General features: G+C 39.0%; 1 protein-coding gene across 3 annotated transcripts in view; it reads right to left on the reverse strand.

The window, feature by feature from the left end:
* Positions 1-21,539, reverse strand: part of ONECUT2 (one cut homeobox 2) — a 69,144-nt gene that overhangs the window by 24,780 nt on the left and 22,825 nt on the right. Inside the window, exon 2 of one of the 3 annotated variants that reach the window (XM_043976999.1) lies at positions 12,173-12,225. The exons of the other annotated variants lie outside the window; for them this stretch is intronic. Coding sequence (XP_043832934.1) covers positions 12,215-12,225 — 11 coding nt within the window. The 3' untranslated portion in view covers positions 12,173-12,214. Of the gene's footprint in view, positions 1-12,172; positions 12,226-21,539 lie in introns of those variants that run through there. 3 annotated transcript variants of the gene reach the window in all.

Genomic DNA, 21,539 nt, shown 5'->3' on the forward strand with positions numbered 1-21,539 from the left:
TAAGATAGCTTTCCTTATATTTCACTGAAAATTTCAGATTAACTCAAGGGAAATTCAATCAGGTATTTTTCCCAAAGGAGAGGCTGGAGTGGAGTTGACAAAGAGAATGATATATAGTTAGAACAGCATTTAAAGATTTTAGGGGGCTCCAAAAAAAGATGGGGCAGCTAGGTGGCACAGTAGATAGAACATTAGCCCTGTAGTCAGGAGGACCTGAATTAAAATCTGGCGTCAGATACTTACTAGCTGTGTGACCCTGGGCAAGTCACTTAATCCTGTTTGCCTTCAAAAAAAAAAAAGAATTTTAGGGGTAGGGGTTTATGTATAGAAGTGACCTTAGGGACAATCTAGTCCAATCCTGTCATTTTTTTTTAAAGCACACATTTGTCTCCTACTTTTACAAAGGGCTTTCCTCACAACCCTGTCAGGTAAGTAGTGCAGTTATCACTATCCTATTTCACAAACGGAGGCTTTCAGAGGTGAAGTTACTTGCCAAAGGTCAAGCAACTAGTTAGTGACAGAACGATGACCAGAATTCAGGTCTCTTCAAATTAAATCCCAGTGTCTTGCTGCCATCACACCCTCCTATTGCCAGAAGAATATTTGGGATGGAAATCTGTAGCAATAGTAGCAGCTTCCCATAGACCAGGGGTTCTTAACCTTTTCCGTGTCACGGGCCCCTTTGGCAGTCTGGCTATGTCTGTGGACTCCTCAGAAGAATGTTTCTAAATGAATGAAATAAAATGCCTGGGATTACAAAGGAAAACAATTATATTGAAATGCAGTTATATAAACATGTATTTTTTAAAAGTTCATAAAGCCTAGTTTAAGAAGCCCTGCCCCAAATTATGAATGCATAACCTCAGATCATGACTCAAATTCTGGTCACCTTTAATTTACAGTAGGGTTTTAAATGATAATCAAAAAAAAAAAAGATCATGGACAGCTAGGTGATGCAGTGGGTAGAATACTAGCCCTGGAGTCAGGAGGACCTGAGTTCAAATCCAGACTCAGGTACTTACTAGGTGTGTGACTTTGGGCAATTCACAACTCTGATTGCCTTTTAAAAAAAAAAAAGATCTAATTCCAAATCCCTTGGCTAAACATGAAGGATAGAGGGTGAAACAACTTGGTGGTGCGACTGACTAGGAATTATGCTAGAGTTACATGATCTCTGAGTTGGGAGGAACCTCAGAGGTTATTCAAACCAGTTGCTTAGGGGAAACAAGAAACAATTCCTTTCAGGGTCCATGATTGGTGGTTATCCCATTTCTGACTGAAAACCTCAGTGATAGAGAATGCACAACCTTCAAAGGGAATTCCTTCTCCCAATTTTTGGATAGTTCTGATGTTAGGAAGATTTTGCTAAATGGGAATCTGTCTACATACGTTGACCTTAGTTTTGCCATGTGGAGACAAGCAAAGTATTATCTCTTCAGCATGATAACCTTTCAAATATTTAGAGATTACTATTATGTTTCCTTATGCCTTCTCTTCTTCAGGCTAAACAGTCCCTTCACCTGATCTTCCTGTATCCTTGACAGGTAGGTGGTATGGTAAATGGAGTTTTGGAGACCTGAGTTCAGTTCTGCTTTGGATACTAAATGTGTGAACTTAAGCAAGTCACTTCACTTGGCGGGGGAGCCTCAGTTTCTTGATCTATGAAATGAGGATGAAAGTACCTACCTCCCAGGGTTGTTGTGAGGATAAAATGAGAGAATATTTGTAAAGCACTTTGCAAACTTTAAAATACTACCTGAATGTTAGATATTATTACCTATTATTGTATCATTTTGTGGTCTCTTTGCTAACCTAGTTGCCCTGTTCTGATATGCTTCAATATCATTCCTATTTGACATCCAGAAATGAACAAATATGGTCTCTAAAAGGGCAGAGTACAATGGAACCATCATTATGGACACTATGCTCTTGAGAATAATTTTTTTTTCCAGCTTCCATGTAAACCTGTTGAAGATGATTGAGTTCGTAGTCTACCAAAACCTCAAGGTAATTTGTATACAAATTGCTAATTGCCTCTCCCTTACCCTGGACTTGTATGGTTAAATTTTTTTAAACCAAGCACAGAACATCATATTGAGCCCTATTAAATTTCATCTCATTAGTTTTGGTCCATCATTCCAGCTTATTTTATCCTAATTAATGAGATATCATACCTACCTTCGTGGCACCCACAAAAATTGTTGAATGTTCCATTTCATCATTCATAAAAAATACTGAAGAGATCAAAGCCAAAAGCAGACTTCTGAGGCACTCCATTAGAGACCTTCTTCCTCACTGACATTCATTCATTCATTCATTCATTCATTCATTCATTCATTCATTCATTCACTCACTCATTCACCAACTGGCATTGGAGATGGTCAAAATCTACCTGGATATATTTTCATCCAATCCATGTAAATTATAGTATTATAGATCTAGAACTGGAAGGTAGCTTAAAGGTCCAACTTTGAAATTATACAGGTGAGAAAAATTGAGATTCAAGATCACACAGATACTAAGTATCAAGGGTGGAATGTAAATCCAGTTTATATATGTATGTATGTATGTATGTATGTATCTATCTATCTATCTATCTATCTACTTACCTACCTATCTTCCTACCTACCTACCCAGCCACACTCTTCTGTCTGTCTGTCTATCTATCTACCTATCTATCTATCTATCTATCTATCTATCTATCTATCTATCTATCTATCTATCTATCTATCTATCATCACTATCATTCAGAATAAGCAGTATTCACTGTCTCCAGTGGATATCATATTACTTCTCTTGTCTACAAGGATATTAGAAACTTTGTCAAATGCATGGCTGAAATGTTGGTGGTATACTGTAGTTAGAGCATGCCCCTGATCTACCAGTCTAGCTACCTTATCAAAAAGAAAAATGAGGTTAGTCACTCATGACTTCTTTTTTTTTTTTTTTTTAGTGAGGCAATTGGGATTAAGTGACTTGCCCAGGGTCACACAGCTAGTAGTAAGTGTTAAGTGTCTGAGGCCAGATTTGAACTCAGGTACTTCTGACTCCAGGGCCAGTGCTCTATCCACTGCGCCACCTAGCTGCCCCAGCTCATGACTTCTTTTCATAGTGATCATCACCTTCCTTTCCAAAAGTTCAAAACCTTTCTTTTAATAATCCAGTCTTGAAAATTTCTGAGAATCTGTCAAGTTCAACAGCCTAGAGTTTTTGTGAACTTCTCATTTCCCCACTGCCTTTTGAAAATTGGTAAAACAGTTGTTGATCTCCAATTGGTATGACTCCCACTCTCCATGATTCAGTTGATGCAATAATTTTATCCCCATGTTTTTTGCTACCTTAGGATGTAATCTGTCCATACCCCAAAACTTAAACTCATAGGATGATAGCTAGGAACTATTTTACCATTTCCTCAATTACCTTCAATTTCAATTTCCTTTGACCTCATAGGTTCCATCCTCTCTAGTCTAAAGATCATTTTTTTTTTTTTACAGAGAACATAGAAGCAAAAGAGGAGCTAAATAACTTGTTCTCTTTGCCATTTCTATAAAAAATGTCTATCCATTCTTTGATATTTTCTTTTCGTAAATATAGCTCTTTTCTAAGATTAGAATTTTTGCAAGCCTCTTACTAGTTATGCTGGATTTTGTCTTCTTTACACTGTTTTTTCCAAGTTCATGCTACTTTATTATATAAGTCCTCATTTCCATCTTCTGAGTATGACCTCTTAAAAAATATGTTCATGGGAAAGCTACCTCTGAAGCCATAGCCACCATTTTTAGAAACTTCTCCCTTTTCTTCCTGACCAGACTGTCTTGTTAGAATGATTTTCTCCAGAGTCTCTCATCTCTCTTGTGTTGACTTTCCTTTTAGAATCTCAGGCCAATAGGATCCCATTTAACTTTCCTCTGAATTTTCTGAAATCCATTCTCTTAAGTTTTATGTCAGATGACAGCATTCTCTTCCTTATCCCTATAACATGATTGTATCTCTAAAAGATTTCTGCCACACTCATCAGTTTCTCCTTATTAGTTAGAGGAGAGGCCAGAACCAGCCTTTCCCCAAGCCAAAATGGCCACTTTGATACAAACTGTGATGCTGGAGGCAAGGGAGCTCCTACTGTAAAAATAGCACACACAGTCCCCACCCCCCAAATGCTCCTGGTGCCACTGTGGAAACATACTAAGGATGAAGAGTGTTTGTTTATATATATATATATATACACATGGTGGTAATTGGGGTTATACACAAATTACTTTAATTAAAAAAATAGGTACTACTATTTTAGCTCCTTATTAGTCCTTGGTGTATTAAAGCCCCACTGTTAAGTTAGGGTATAAGTGAGAAAAGCTTGAGAGTCACTACCACTGATACTTTTTGGGGGGAGATGAGAAAGTAGCTCAAACAATCAGAAAATCACTCAAATGGAAGTTGCTTGGGAAACAGGAAGGAAAGTGGGAAGGGAAGGAGGGAAGAAACACCAATAGCATGAATAAGTAGATTTTCATGTAAAAAGAAATGTAAAAGATGGTCAGACAAGGACCAAACACTAAGTAAATGCATCAATAAGGTATTCTGTGCAAGCAAGTATTTGATCGAATACAAGACATGGCTTTGACTGGTTTCTGCATGCTTCTCCCCTCTTCAGTTTCTCTACTCCTCTCTGATCTTTTTTTTTAAACTTCCCTCCATTCTCATTTATTTTCTCTTCTATTTCCTGGTATCCTCCTCATTTCTATTTATCAGTCCTTGCACCCTTTTCCTCCCAGAATTCTTCTTTGAGTTCTCTCAGCACTCTTCTCCTTCATCCCTCCCCTCCCCCTCTCAATATCAATTTCCTGCTGACTAGTAGGCTAGCATATGGAAGCCTGCTGGGAATCATCTTTCCATAGGACACTTTTCCCAGAATGCCATGGGAAAATTTCACATTATGAAGCAACAGTATGAAACACACACACACACACACACACACACACACACACACACACACACACACACACACACACACTTTTTTCCAGTGCTGTGCAGGAATGAGAAAGAGGCAAAAAAGAGTATCTGGTATGTTGAAGGAAATTTAATTCACAAGCAAAAGTGCCATAACAGCAGAATAGTGCTAAACCAATGGAAAATTAGGGGTGCAAGTAGATTTAAATAGTCCATTCTACAAACATACTCTACTTAACATGCTTAACAGGCTCCCTAAAAACACAGTGTAAGGTAAAATAATATTAAAGGGAGTGGTTAGCTATGTATGATCATTGTTATAAATGGATGATCATCCACTGATGTCAGTGATTTTTTTTTTTTTTGCAAGGCAATGAGGGTTAAGTGACTTGCCTAGGGTCACACAGCTAGTAAATGTCAAGTATCTAAGTCTGGGTTTGAACTCAGGTCTTCCTGAATCCAGGGCCAGTGCTTTATCCACTGCACCACCTAGCTGCCCCTCGATGTCAGTGAAATCGTATAACTTTGTGGCGAGGTTTGATTATAGCATATTAATGTTATGATCAGGGCCACCTTTATGTGGAGCACACCTAAACATGTAAGCAGACTGCAGTTTAAGGAATTGGCTAAATGGTATGATTTCAGCATATCAAGAAAGTGCTGAGACTGTTCCACTCATACTGCTGAACCTGTTCCTCCAAACTTCTCTTCCATAAAGAGAATTTTTTTTTTTTTTTTTTGCTGGTGGTGCTGGTGGTGAGTCTGGAGCTTCCAGATCTGTGATTTCATTGGTTTAAAGGAGGGATTAAGTCAGATATGCCTGCTTATTGCCCAGGACTGTCCTTGCATAGATAACAAGGTGAAGAAATGACTTTAAATTGCATGTCTAGTCTTGCTTATAAAGATTTGTGAATATCACTGTATACCTAATGATAACAATAGTGCACTTATATACCATTTTAAGTCTTTGAAGCACTTTACATATGTAATCTCATTTGATTCTCACAACAACCCTGAGAGCTTGGTGCTATCATTATCACCATTTTACAGAGGAGGAAATTGAGGTACACAGAGGTTAAGTGACTTGTCCAATGGTTCACATAGAGCACTAACAGCAAGCACATATTTGGGTCTTTTGGGACTCCCATGAGAGACTTTATGATATGGTGGAAAGAGCACCAAACATGCAATCAAAAGACCTGGGTTCAAGTCCTGACTTCAGTACTAAACTAATCATTTAACCAAGATCAAGTTACTTTAAGACCTTTCTGAACTGCAGTTTTCTTATCTGTAAATTAAAGTTAATAATACTTGCATTATCTACCTCATAGAGTTGTAAAGAAAGTGCAATGTAAACTCTAAAGCTCTATAGCAAAATGAACCATTATTAATATTATTTTATTTCATTTTTGGCTTCAATACAATTCCTGACATAGCAGAGAGCACAGAATGTTATAAATCTTTGCCTCTGCACTATGATACTAATAGGCTTTGGACCACTGGTGTTTCCTTACATCATTAATTTATATCCATAAACATTCTACACATGATAGGTATTGTTAGCCCATAATAAATAATGCATGGAGTGCTCTTGTTCCATGCAGTCAGTAAATACTTTCCTTGGACAGTTCGGCTTGTTCTTGATGGAGTGAGGAATGGGGGAGGGTTGGACAGTTTTTCCTGGATGTGGGGTTATAAGACTAGGGAAAGGAGGGAGTCCTCAGAAAGGTCCTATAGGTATATGAAAATAATTTATTGGAGCACTTTTTATAATGGAAAGAACTAAAAAAAGATGTACTCATCTATTGGGGAATATCTGAAAACTTATGTTATATGAATGTTGGGGTAGTGATTTCTTTGAAGTAGGGAGCTTCCCAAATTCCAGCGAGTTTCCTCGAACATTGAGGGGTTAAGTGACTTGCCCGGGGGTGGGGGGGGAGGGTCACATAACTAGTCAAAACTGAACCTTAAATCCCTATTTTCCTAACTGAATTTTTTTTTTTTGGTGAGGCAATTGGGGTTAAGTGACTTGCCCAGGATCACATAGCTAGTAAGTGTCAAGTGTCTGAAGCCAGATTTGAACTCAGGTCCTCCTGACTCCAGGGCCAGTGCTTTATCCACTGTGCCACCTAGCTGCCTCCTAACTGAATATATTAAGTCCATGAGATTGTGAGCTACATGAGGGCAGGGATAGTCCTTTGTTTCTTTTACTCCTAGTGTTTAGCACAGTTCCTGGCAAATAGTAGGGACATGTTTATTGGCTGTTGACTGACTGACAGATCAGTTCTCTATTCATTACTCCACACTGCCTCTCTATATTATTACTATTATTTTATTTATTTATTTTTTTGGTGAGGCAATTGGGGTTAAGTGACTTGCCTAGGGTCACACAGCTAGTAAGTGTTAAGTGTCTGAGGCAGGATTTGAACTCAGGTCCTCCTGACTCCAGGGCCACCTAGCTGTGCCCCACCCCCCCGAAAATTGAAATATAAGCAAGAGAATGATAAACAGCATGGCAACAATCCAATTAAAAAGAAAATGGGAAGACTTCAGAACAATGCAGTGACCAAATGTAGCTTCAGAGGACTTGGTGGTAAAGCTTGCCTCCTGCTCCCAACTAGGAGACAATAGAAATGGAGCATGCAGTTTGGGAGTGGTCAAGCCATTACTTTGTTTTAAATGATTGTGCTTTCTTTTTTTAAACAGGGGAAACAGTGGGGTGAGGGGAATGGATGCTCATTGGGAACTGACAAAGGTTTTTTTTTTTTTAAAGAGTATCAATAATGTTTGTTTTTTGTTTTTTGTTTTTTTAAAGAAGAGAGTTCCCATTATCCTCTAAGAGCATGAATTTGAGAAACGTGCCTCCAGAATTATTTTTATCCTGCAGTCAGGTGATATAAGGTACCTTACTTGACAGACCTCAGGAATAGATTTTTTTTTTAAGTGAGGCAATTGGGGTTAAGTGACTTGCCCAGGGTCACACAGCTAGTAAGTGTTAAGTGTCTGAGGCCAGATTTGAACTCAGGTACTCCTGACTCCAGGGTCAGTGCTCTATCCACTCCTCAGGAATAGATTTAAAAAAATATCAGTCAATTCCCAGAGAGAAGTGGTAATGCTAAATGACTTTGACCTCAAGGGACAATGGCTGGAGGAGGTTAGGAACAGGATCATGATAAGGAATTTTGCTGAGATGCAATAGAATTGTACTAATATGGCCCATTTTTTTCACTAACCCATCTTTGGAATTTCTGAGACAAGGAAAAAGCACCATAGGATCAAAGATTTAGAGCTGAAAAAGACCTGAGAGGTCATTTAATCCAATTATTTAATTTTACAGCTGAGGAAACTGAGGCCCAAATGTCTCCCCTAGTGTTACAAAGAGTAAGTAGTAGATCCAGAATTTTATTGTGATGATAAAAAGGAAATAATAAATGCAAAATGTTCTGCAAAACTTCAGTTGGAGCATGTCTGAACAAGTTTTGGTATACAAATGGAACAATACCATTGGCCTGTCAGAAATGATAAATGTGGGGAATTCAGGGAAGCAGGAAGTCTTAAATGAACTGATGCAGAGTGAAGAAGGAAGAACCATGAGAACATATGCAGCCCAATCATGGCATAAATAAAGTTACTAACAGATTTCAGAATTCCCTGAGTTGATCACCAATGTTTCATTTGAAGATGAGGCAGAAGAGCTAAGGAACACTCTAAGAAGAGACAGAGAGTATGGAAAACAAGACTACCCCCATTAGAAGAAATGAAAACAAAGTTATATCTATTAAAGTGCCTTAACAGATATTGTGACTCCTTAAATTTAAACAAGCAAACAAAAGACATTATGAAACAGGTTTTATTTATTCATTTTTGTTGGTGAGGCAATTGGGGTTAAGTGACTTGCCTAGGGTCACACAACTAGTAAGTGTTAAGTGTGTGAGGCAGGATTTGAACTCAGGTCCTCCTGACTCCAGGGCCAGTGCTCTATCCACTGGGCCACCTAGCTACCCCAAAACAGTTTTATAGTAAACTTTCAGAAGATACTTCAGTGATGACAAAAATTATATATGTATATATATACACACATATATATATGTACAATACACACACATATATATGTATATGTATATGTCTTTTTGGACTGAAATGTTTTCAGTTTCTCCCCAATATTGCTTCACAACAGGCTTAACTCATTTTTCTTCAAATCTTGACCTTATTTCTAAGGGCCAGCCTTCCCTAGATTAGCGCAGGCATTTGTGATGTGGACAAAGTCCATGGGGATCCCAACGGGTACATCACTTTCATTTCTCCAAATTGCCTAGGCTATAATGACTACTGGTCAAAGCCTGATTACCACAGGCTCCAGTCAAATAAGAGACTTAATGGATTGGCCTTAAGGTCCAACTCTGGCTTACCCTGGAAAGGCTATCTTTCTGGGCCAGATATGAACTTCCTTGTATAATGTAGACTGTTACATCCAAATCTAATCTATGCAGTTGATACACTGTGACATTTTGGATGCTGCTTCCACAGAAATGGATTTGGAACTGCTTTGGGGTTTGGGGTTTTGCTCTCAATTTAGAATGTGGACAGTGTAAAAAGTGAAACTCTCCAAATTCTCTGGCAGATCTTCTTGGTCACTCAGGGTTTTCAGTTGTCAATATTCTATGTAGCAGTCAGATCATCACTGTCTGACGGGAAAAATAGGAAGAGGAGTGAAAGGGACTTCTACAGAAGTCATAGGTCTGTTTTTTAAAGTGTCAGGTGCTGGGCTTGCAAAGATGAAAATGGAACAATTCCTGCTTTCATTTCCTCTTTATCTCTTCTCTTAAACTTCTTCTGTCTTTCATTTCTATCAATGTCACTCCTCACCCCTCTGATGCTAGGACTTCTTGAATGTAAGCCACTCTCTATTTACTATGCCAAGTTGCTTCTCCCACTGGTACTTAGTAGATGCTAGATAAATGCTTGTTAAATTGACTTGAAGCAGAGAGGAGAGAGGAAAAATGAGAGAAAAAAAATTTTTTAAAGGAGACAAAGAAAGGGGAGAATAGTGAGTATGAAAGAGAAGGAGAAGAGTGGAGAGGCTATTGGAGAGAATCAATAGGGAGAAAGCAAGAAAGGAGAGAAAGGCAAAAAGAGTAAAATAAATGCATACAATTCCCAGGAATCCTGCTCTGGAACTATTGAAACCCCAAGGAAAGTTGAAGGGAAGCAGCAAGGGTTCAGTGAACTAAACCCTGGGCCTCCAAAGTTTAGCATTTCTAATCCTAGCTCTGCCACTAAGTGACTTCTGACCTTAGGTAAATCTCTTAACATCTCTGTTTTCAGTCTCCACCATCTTGGCTCCCGGTCCCCTACCCCCATTCCCAACTAGAAAATGCATTTGATAATCCTTCTCACCTGTTTACATGCATTGGGAGTTTGTGAATCACTAGAGTAAGGCTGCAAAATTGTTTGCATATATGTAATTTTAAAGAAAGTGTTCATTTAAAATCACTTATGCAAAGGAAAGGAATACAGCTTATAGTTCATAGACCTGAAAGCCATTCTAAGAAAACAACAGACATTTCTCTGATACAGTCAGTACCTTAAAAGTATTATTGTTCTCAGCTCTCAAGTGCACTTCTATCTGGCCAGAGGAGTTTGAGGTTTTGGAGGTAAGGCATGAAAAAAAAGAGTCCCTTGGCTAATTTGGTTCTGCAGAAACCTGCCCTCCTTGTCCTAAAGGGCTGGTTGAGACTGTGCTGAAGTAGATAATAAATACCAGGAGGGGAACAATACTTCTGGCTCCTCTTAATGTCATCAAAATCCTTTGGCATTAAACTGGAGCGGGAGAATCAGGCATTCTTTGTGAAGAGCAGCCCAATCTCGCCCCTTCCTCTCATCACCTATGACTCTGAGCCTCAACTACAACATTCAAGTGGTATTTTTCCCCTCATATATTCTCTCTCTGGCAAATTGTAGGGAAGCTAATGTGTAGCCGGTCAAGTTACTCTGAGTGTTTCAGATTTTGGAATTTTAGCAACATGGGTGATCATTCTGAATCTACTTTGGGGCTTCCAATTTAAACACACACACACACACACATACACACACACATACACACACACACATGCACACACTGGCTTTGTAGGAGTTTTGTCCTGGGCGATACTACCAGGATCACCAAGTCCCTGCTCTGCTTCAGCCCCTACCTCCCAGACAGAGACTCACCATGTAGTCAACCAGCCCTGAGCTCCAAGAAAAACTCCAGCAGCCTAAGATGAATAGATGCAGGGCTTTCAGCTCCAGCACACAGAAGCTCGGGCACCAACATACAAGAGCAGTGAAGCGTAGGATTTAATTTGCCAAGGGTCATTCAACAGCACAACAGCCAGGCCCTTTTCAGCTGGTGTGAGCCCCTCCGCTGGGTGTGTGTGGCCAGGGAGGGGGCCGATCCTGACTGAGGGGACAGAAAGTCCGATCTCGGCAGGAAGCCCATCTCCTTCAAGAAGAGAGTCCCAGAGAGAAGTCTTTCTTTGACTTCAGCATTAACCTCAAGCAGGTGGCAAGATTCTCGAGTTTTTTCAGCATTTGCCTAACCTTGAGAAAGCAAACCCCAGGATCCTTTTGTAGGGATACCCTGTGCCTTACATATTGAAGCCAACTTGTTCTCTGGACAGGGAATAAACAGGAGGCCGGGAGAATCCCTGCCTATGATTCAAGGATCACAGAGTTGTGAAGGAAAGACCTTAAAGATGAACTAGTCCTAAGCCCTTATTTTACAGATGAAGAAATGGAGACCACCCGCTTGGGGTTCCTGAAGTAGGAAGCGACAAAGCCTGCTATGTCTGTAGGTGGATTTGATCTTTTTCATACTACAGTCAGAAGAAAATAATTTCTTTTCATCAAGAAGCTAGTTTACTGACTCCAAGCTGATCTGGCAGAGAAGAAGACAAAAAGAAATAGCCCTACTTTTGAAAAAAAATGCTATGGGCTTGTCCAATGGGGATGTAGAACAGAAATGCACATCACATTTATGATTCTCTTTTTTTTCTTTCCACTCTTCTCTCCCTCACCTGGAGTCAGGAGTAAAGGTAGATACGGCAGGTAGTCACTAGGTGTAGTATACAGTCAAAATTCAGAGGGGTACTCTGTAACATAACTTTTTTATAGATGCACATATTTCAATGTCCAGAAATTCCACCCTCCGTAGGGCAAAGGTAATCATTTTGCAGTAAGTCAAGTCTCCTGATGAAGCCATGGCATGGTGGATAGAAAGATGGTCACAGAATTAGGAAGACTCTGGGAGAAAAAAAGGCAAAGAAAAATAAGACATGGTCCCTGTCCTTTCAAAACTTGCAATCGACTAGGGAAGTGCATGTAAGTAGATAATTGTTATGCAATGCAGAATATGGCAAGTGCCAAAAAGAAGTACTCAACCCTAGGAATTCAAAGGAAGAGATCATTTCATGCTAGGGAGGGATCAAAGAGGCCATCATGAAGAAAGAAGCATTTAGATTGGGCTTTGAATTGTACAGATAAAGCTTAGGTGAGGGGATTTCAGATACAAGGATGTCATGAACCAATGCATAGAGGCATGGAAATCATGGGTATGTTTGAGAAATGAGTCATTTAATTTGGAGCACAGGACATTCTCTGTAGAGGAAATGAGGCTGGAGAAACAGGATGCAGTTAGTGTGTGGAGGGTCTGAATGGCAGACAGAAGTGTTTGAAATTTATTCATTCAGCAATGGGCAACCATTAACATTTTTTTGAATGGGGGTGTGACAAAATCAAAGCTGTGTTTAAGAAAGATTGATCTGGAAGCTGGGTGTAAGGAGAGAGACTAAGGATGGAGAGAACAGTTCAAGAGGGTTTAGCAACTAACTACTGGCATGGGACAAAGGTAATAAGGGCCTGACCTAACATTTAGCTCCTACATGAGGTCTTTCCTGTTCTTTCTCCTCCCCTTCAATTGCTGGTGTCTTTCTGATAAAAAATCTTGTATTTATTCTTTATTTATTTGTACTGTAAATACTTATAAATGCTCATGCCTCACATTTTGTCTTTTTGGATAGAAAGCAAGCTTCTTTGGGACAGGGACTGTTTCATTTTGTCTTTGTGTCTTGGTACCTAACAGTATTTGGTACATAGTAGGTGATTAATAATTGGTCATTGATTAATAAAGGATTTCTTGATTCATAAGGTGTAAGTAGCAGTGGTGGAAAGGTTAGGACAGATGGGAGAGATATGTCAGAGGAAGAACCGACAGAACAAACCAAATAGAAAGTAAGAGGAATAAGGAAGAATTAAATGCAATAACTCACATGTAAAGTACTTTATGGTTTAGAAATTACTTTTCTCACAACAGCCTGTAATGTAAGTGGTGTAATATTGGGTCCACTTTAAAGAAGAGCAAACTGAGATTCAAGAAAGCAAAGTGACAAGTTCAAGATTTGAACCTATCTTCTGACTCAGATTTCAGGGATCTTTCCATTGCATGGTGATGACCCTCACCAAAACCTCCTGGTAGATTGGCAGCTGTGGTGGATAAAGGGCAGATAGGTTGAGGCAGGAAGTGCCTTCACATAACACCATACAGTCAAACATCCATTCAGGGGATGCATTGGGATGGTCTAGTTTCCTGCCCCCCACCTCCACCCCACACTTATGAGTATTGGGACCAGTCTTTGTGTGTCTGTTTTCAGCAAGGCACTGGTGAGCTGTTAAGATAATTATCTCACTTTTTAAGCCTGTGAAGAGTAATTCATTATTACAGTTCCTCTGAGCACCAGCTAGATTTGCTGAGACAACAGAATTAATTTCCTACATGCTTTTTTTTTCAGACAAGGTCTCAGAGAGGTTGTCTAGGGAGGCCTGGGGATTCCTCTTGAAAACCAAATGTTACAATGCATTGACTCATGGAAGATGTCAAGATCTCATCCAGAGTGGGAACCACACATGTATTTGGGTGCCCTTGGGAAGGTTTAAAAATTGATCCCTCTCTGGGTTACTGAACATAAGAGACTTCAAGCCTTCATCATGTAATATGGGACTTAGCACACAACAAGAATTCTCTCTCTGTCTCGCTGTCTCTCTCTCTCTCTCTCTCTCTCTCTCTCTCTCTCTCTCTCTGTTTGTCTATCTCTGTCATCTGACAAGGAGAGTACAACTTTCTAGTATTAAAAATTAATACAGGGGGTGGCTAGGTGGCACGGTACACTTACCAGCTGTGTGACTCTGGGCAAGTCACTTAACCCCCATTGCCCCACAAAAAAATACAATAATTAAAAGTAATATCAAAGAATGTTCCTCATTACCAAAGTAGCACTGTGGATAGAGTGCTGGACCTGGATTTGGGAAGACCTAAGTTCAAATACAGCTTCAGATACTTACTAGTTATGTGACAACTCTGTCGACTTCTGTCTGATTTTCTTCTTCTGTAAAATGGGGTTAATAATAACACCTGCCTCACAGGATTGTTGTGAGGATCAAATAAGTTAATATTTGTAAAGTGCTTTGCAAAGCTTAAAGTAGGATATGTTGTTGTTAAGTCATTTTTTGTTGCTTTTGACTCTTCATGACCCCATGATACTAGAGTAGTTTGGCATTTCCTTCTCCAGCTCATTTTACAGATGATGAAACTGAGGCAAACAGGGTTAAGGGACTTGCCCAGGGTCACACAGATACTAAATGTCTGAGAGAAGATTTGAACTCTGGAAGATGTCTTCCTGAATCCAGGCCCAACACTCTATCCACTGCACCAGCTAACTGCCCAGGGTGATATATAAACATTGCCAATTATTATAAAACATTGTGTTATACCCTCTGTTCCCATTCTCCTAATTTCCTTTTTTCCTTCCTTCTTCCTTTTTCCTTCCTCCCTCCCTCCCTCCCTCCCTCTCTCTTTCTTTCTTTCTCTTTCTTTCCTTCTTTCTCTTTCTTTCTTTCTTTTTTCTTCCTTCCTTCCCTCCCTCCCTCCCTCCTTTCTTTCTTTCTTTCTTTCTTTCTTTCTTTCTTTCTTTCTTTCTTTCTTTCTTTTTCTTTCATCTCCTCTTAGACTAACTGTAATATGGAACCGGCATAGATAACTTCCACCAAGGCCCATCTTTCCAACTCTCTAGGATCAATCAGGGTTATTGTCATTTCCTAGTTGGGATCTATGTCTTTCCCTGAGACTGACCTCCCAGGAAGGAAGGATGACTGCACCTGCACAGAGGCTGCTCCCCTCAGCCTAGGTCCATTGTTTTCCCAGGCAGACTGTGGCCATACTATTCCAGTGAAGCTGCCCAAGGCTTTGCACGTGGAGGAAGCTTAATGGCATTATGCTATCATCGCTAGGGAAAAAGAGCTGTAATTACATCTTGGATGCCTTCTAAAAAAGATGACCACATGCAGAGCACCAAGAGGAATAGAGATTAATGAATCACCATAGGGAATTAATGGAAAAGCCTCTCTAATTAGTGTAATAATTTTTAGGGAAATGTTAATGAATATGAAATAGGATGGAAATGAAACCACAGGAGTAATGAATACAACACAATAATTTGGGGTCAGAAGATGTTGGAGCCTGTTTAAATATACTCCTATAGTTAGAACTAAAGAGGCCTGTGTAAAATTTAAAAGTACCTTTATTTGAAAAATGTGTCATCTTGAGAAGCTGCAGCATTATAAATAAAAATGCACGCATTCATCTATGGTAAACAACATGACAAAATAACAAAATAACAAAAATCACTAGTTTCTAGAAAAGGTATACTGTTACAATGCCAAAGGCAGCATGTGAACTTCATAAAATAGAAAGGCATTACATTTTTTGTGCTGTAACTCCTACTTTCTTTATTTTCAAAAATAAACATTTTAATTTAAAGTTAGAAAGTCATTATTGGGGGCAGCTAGGTGGCGCAGTGGATAGAGCACTGGCCCTGGAGTCAGGAGTACCTGAGTTCAAATCCGGCCTCAGACACTTAACACTTACTAGCTGTGTGACCCTGGGCAAGTCACTTAACCCCAATTGCCTCACTAAAAAAAAAAAAGTCATTATTGAGTCAGATAAGTAGGTCCCCCTAATAAGTATCCTCTCAACTTAACCATAAAACAAATAGGTCTGAATATAGTAAAAGAAGGATAAAGCATAAGAATACTACACTCCCTCTCTTCTAGTCAAACTAGGCTATTCTCTTTGCATATTTCATATACTACCTTCAACCTTTTGTACAAATGGTCACTTAGGTCTAAAATACACTGCCACCTTATCTCTGCCTCAGAGAATCCCTAGCTTCCTTCAAAACAGATGTACACCCTCCCATATAAAGATGTTTCAGATACCTCCAGTTATTATTGATTTCTTTTTCTTGAAATTACTTTATATAAGCTTGATATTTAAAAAGTTGTGAAAAGAACATGTAACCTGAACCTATTATCTTGATTGTTTCTGTCACATTAACCTTTGTGTCTTACTAAGAATTTCTAACAACAGAACTATACCCCAAACATTATAATCTAAAATTATTTTTGCTTGTTCAGCTGAAGCTTGATAGTGGAAAGAATTAATTGTTACTTGAGGTTTTTATACCTTGGTGTGCACTGGCCTGGGGCTCCACAAACTGCATGGTACTCCACCCACTGGTTGTAGTCAATGCCATGGCGCTGGCACCTCACATCATCACCACTTGCTGACGCCTAAATGGGCCTGGCAAAATTATAATGATTGGAAGCCTAGTGAGGGCAGTCATGTGACTGTCAGAGCGGCCAGACAATTTGGTTGGGGGCTGTGTGGGGTTTCTGGGAATGGGAAGAATTCACCATTCTAGCTGGAAGCTGGAAGGCAACAGGAGCTCTGCTGTGTATTCTCAGCTGATTCCTGGGTGGTGGTATTTTTTCAGGTTGTATAATTTCACTTTCCCCATTTTATTTCCTTTCCCTTGATCCGACTGATCTTGTTTGTGTTTTTTTTAAAGTTCATTCTTGTTAAAATAAATCCTGTTCTGTTTTGAGGGAGGCTGCCGGTCTCCTTCCTTGCCCCAATATTGCGGTGAGCTGCTTAGCTAACACTCCCCAATTAAAAACTGGTCCCCACAATAGACATATTTTGACAAATTTTAGAGGCCTTCTTTCAATTAAATACATGAAGACACTTGCCAGAGGGAATTAGAAGTAAAAGATGGTGCTAGATAAGTTTTAGTGAAATCTACCCCTTTTTTTGTGTTCCCTAATGACATTTTGCTACAAGAGCACATATCTTTAACACTGGTATCTTCCATTTCTGTATGACTATGAATCATAGAACACCAGTATCTTGTTATTATTCAGTCAAGCCTGACTCTTTATGAGCCTATTGAAGGTTTTCTTGTCAAAGACACCAGAGTGGTTTGCCATTTTCTTCTCCAGCTCATTTTACAAATGAGGAAACTGAGGCAAACAGGGTTAAGTCACTTGTCCAGGGTTGCACAGTTTCTAAGGGTCTGAAGCCAAGTTTGAACCCAGAAAGATGAGTTTTCCTGACTTCAGACCCAGGACTCTATCCACTGTACCACCTAGCTGCCTTTATACCATTTATAGTTATAGTCATATGTTAATCCTGGATATTTAAAATTGGTAAGGATTTGCATATAATTACTAGATCAGGAATTCATTGAATTCTTTTGCCTTGAGAAATACTAATGAAACTTAAAAGTGTCTCCCATATTTCTTGGTGGACTGCAAAGAGAAAAGAGATAGGAGGAAAAGGATGAGGGGGGAAAATGGAATGGGAGAATAAAGAAATGAAAGGAGGGAGAGAATGAGAGAGGGAGATTGAGCTAATGAATTCCTCAGAAATCAATAAATTAACACTTGAAAAGTGCTATCAGTGATAGAGAAGAAAGACATTTACCAGACAGCACTATTATCATTACTGATACTTGGAACAGACAATTAACTACTCTGACCAAATTCTATATTGAACTTTGACTTTGTCTACTCAAGAATATTAGAGATGGATGGTACCTTATAAAACTATTGAGTCCAACTCCCTAAATTTACAGATGAGGAAAGTGAGGACCAGAGAACTTTAGTACCTTATTCAAGGTCAAGTGAAGTGGCAGAGCTAGGACTGCTCCCAGGTTCCAGTCTAGGGTTCTTTCTCCAAATCACACTGTCATTTTGCTCTTGCAATAGATGGTTCTATGGACTAATTTTACAGATAAATTATAACCTCAGGACCTTCCCCAATATCCTGAGCATGTCAAAGGATAAATTACAATAGAAGTCAGTCTTTCTGGGCATGTTTTAGGTGTTTCGACTTATGGAAGTGAATTTTCTACAATTACAGATGTCTCATCCCAGGATGTCCTTCTGAAGTACTTGAATGAATGTTTATTTCAGAGACAACAGGAGCAAGAGTTAGGAAGGATTTATTTATTTTTTTTATCCTGGGAGAAGAGAAAGTATTAGGGAAGGAGGTGGGCCCATTTCTAAACCTTTAATAAATTGTTTCCCTTGATCCTTTGCTTAGATTCCAAAGGCTTAAACAATAGAATGTCCATCCTTTCCCTTGAGAAATGCTTATACAGACAACTAGGTCTTACAATCAAGACTTCTTCCCCTCCTCCAATAATCCGCTATAATATTCCTCAATTCATCTCCAGACCTTTATTCTACCCCCTTGGGTGTGCTAAATGAATTTTTTTTTTTAGTGAGGCAATTGGGGTTAAGTGACTTGCCCAGGGTCACACAGCTAGTAAGTGTTAAGTGTCTGAGGCTGGACTTGAACTCAGGTACTCCTGACTCCAAGGCTGGTGCTCTATCCACTGCACCACCTAGCTGCCCCTGCTAAATGAAATTCTTGTCTATCTTCATAGAAATCTACCTGGAGCCCCAAACATTAGTGAATAAATAGGAGCTTGTAGACTCTTAGCAAATGCATAGATGAAAGTTAGCCATTTTGTCTGTTGGGGTCACAATGCCAGAACAGATCATCCCATCAACCCCAGCTCATGGAAGCTCTGACTGTTCAAGTTTGCTAAGTGAAGAAATTCATGAATCTGAGACAGTACTTTTTTTGGGGGGGGGTGGCGAGGCAATGGGGTTAAGTGACTTGCCCAGGGTCACACAGCTAGTAAGTGTCAAGTGTCTGAGGTCGAATTTGAACTCAGGTCTTCCTGAATCCAGGGCTGGTGCTTTTTCCACTGCGCCACCTAGCTGCCCTTGCAGTACTTTTTTTTTTTTTTTTTTTTTTTTTTAGTGAGGCAAGTGGGGTTAAGTGACGTGCCCAGGGTCACACAGCTAGTAAGTGTTAAGTGTCTGAGGCCAGATTTGAACTCAGGTACTCCTGACTCCAGGGCCAGTGTTCTATCCACTGCACCATCTAGGTGCCCCCCTTACAGTACTTTTGATAAACAGAGTCACCTATCACCTAGATTGTTCTGGGTTCCTAATTAGTTCTCCTGCCTCAAGTCTCTCATCACTCCAGTCTATTCTACACATTGCGCTAAAATGACTCTCCCTGAGAGCCCATCTGACCACATTACTCCCTTACTCAGGTAGTTCCAGAGGCTCCTGATTACATTTTGTATGAAACATAAGCTCCCCTTTTTATCTTCTAAAATCTTTCACAATCCCAGCAATACCACTATTAGGTCTGTTTCCCAAGGTGATCAGGGAAAAAGGAAAAACCTATATATTCTAAAATATTTATAGCATCTCTCTTTGTGGCAGCAAAGAAGTAGAACTTGTGGGGATACCCATCAAGTGGGGAATGACTAAACAAGTTGTGGTATATGATTGTGATGGAATACTACTGTGCTGTAAGAAATGATGAGCTGGTTGATCAGAAAGACTTGCATGAAATAATGAAGAATGAAGTAAGCTGAACCAAGAGAATGTTGAACACAGTAACAGCAATATTGTTTGAAGAACAATTGTGATTGACTAAACTATTTGGAGTTTTATAAATACTCAAATCAAATACAAAGGACACATGAAGAAGGATGCTATCCATCTGCAGAGAAAGAATTAATAAATAGCAGCATGAATAGTAACATAGTATGGTTCTACATAAATGTGTATGTGTATATGTATGTATGTCTATATTGTGTGTGTATACATTGCTATTTTCATATGTGTGTGTATGTGTGAAATGGTGGCCTTCTCTAGTGCAGGGTGGGGAGGAAGGGAGGGAGATAGTTCAGTACTTAAAGTGTAGCAAAACTAAATTAAATTTAAAAAATTTTAAAGGCATTTTATAAAAAATTTAAAACAACAAAAATGGCATTTTGTGTTACCACATTAAATATTTTGTTTTGTTAAATAATCAGAAAAAATATCTTTTACAATCTTCCCAGCTTCATTGGGCATTATTCTCCCTCTCACTCTGTGATCCATCCAAGCCTACTTTCTCTGTCTTCATCACCCATCAAACCCCATCCCTCACTTTTGAGCATTTGCATTAGCCATCCCAATCCCTGTAATGCATTGCCTCCTTCTACTATATGGAATTTCTTTTTTCCTTTAAAGGGAATCTTGGGCTCCACCTTCTGTATGAGATCTTTTCTAATTCCTCCCAATTTACTTTTATGTTTTTGTTTATATGATACTATTTGATGATTTTATATTATATATACTTATATATTATAATTTTACATTCTATATATGCACTTATATATGTAGATTTTGTCTACCCTTCATCAGAATGTATCAGAATTTGCAAGTCAGAATTGTTTCATTCTTTATACTTGAATCTCCAGTGCCTAGCATACAGTAGATAATTAATCATTGTTGCTTGCTTGATTACATCTGTCTAAGAAAAACCTAATTTCTGTCATCTTTGGCAAATTTAGGAAATGCATATCGATTCATGTTATGCCATTTCATATGTGCACAGAAGGATCCTAGCTAAACTGAGTTATCTGCCCAATGGAACTCAAAAATATTTCCCAATTTAATTTCAAACAGATCTCAATGTGAAGAGAATTTAATTACATTAGTAATATGGAATACAATGAAATGATCCTCAAAAGTACTTGCAAAGGTTTCAAATGTTTTCTTTTTCAGGCAATTTAGTTAGGGCAACCTCTTAAATAACTATGTTGGTTTAATTGCTTAAAAAGTAAGACTCAGAAATCAATTTGATTACCTCTCTGAACTAAATATGCACAAATGAGGGCAGTCTAGGTCCATATAAATCAGGTTAAGTGCACCACTAGGTACCAGGTCATTATGTAACAGAAACTACTTGAATGAAGATTCAAAAAGAGAGCCACAGTGGCAGTGTGCAGAACAATGGAGGCCATTCTTTTATCTATCTCTACTTTATATGTCTTAAGAAAAATACTGTCAATTTTATTTAACTCCATCAATCATTAAAAGACATGATGAACAATAACCGGTTCTACCATGGTGCCATGCATATTGAAAGTCAGACAATTGATTTTACAAACTAGCTAATTCCAAAGAGTCATAGAATGATAGGTTTATAGATTTAGAGCAGAGAAAGGACTGGAAAGGTCATCTAGTTCTCTCATTTTATAGATTAGAAAACTGAGGTCCAGAAAGGGGAAGTGACTGGCTATGGTCACACAGGTAGTGGACAGCAAAGCTAATATTTGAGTCCACATCTTCTTTCCAATTCAGTGCTC

This window comes from Dromiciops gliroides, chromosome 1, assembly GCF_019393635.1.
Source record: "Dromiciops gliroides isolate mDroGli1 chromosome 1, mDroGli1.pri, whole genome shotgun sequence".
NCBI classification, from domain to species: Eukaryota; Metazoa; Chordata; class Mammalia; order Microbiotheria; family Microbiotheriidae; genus Dromiciops; species Dromiciops gliroides.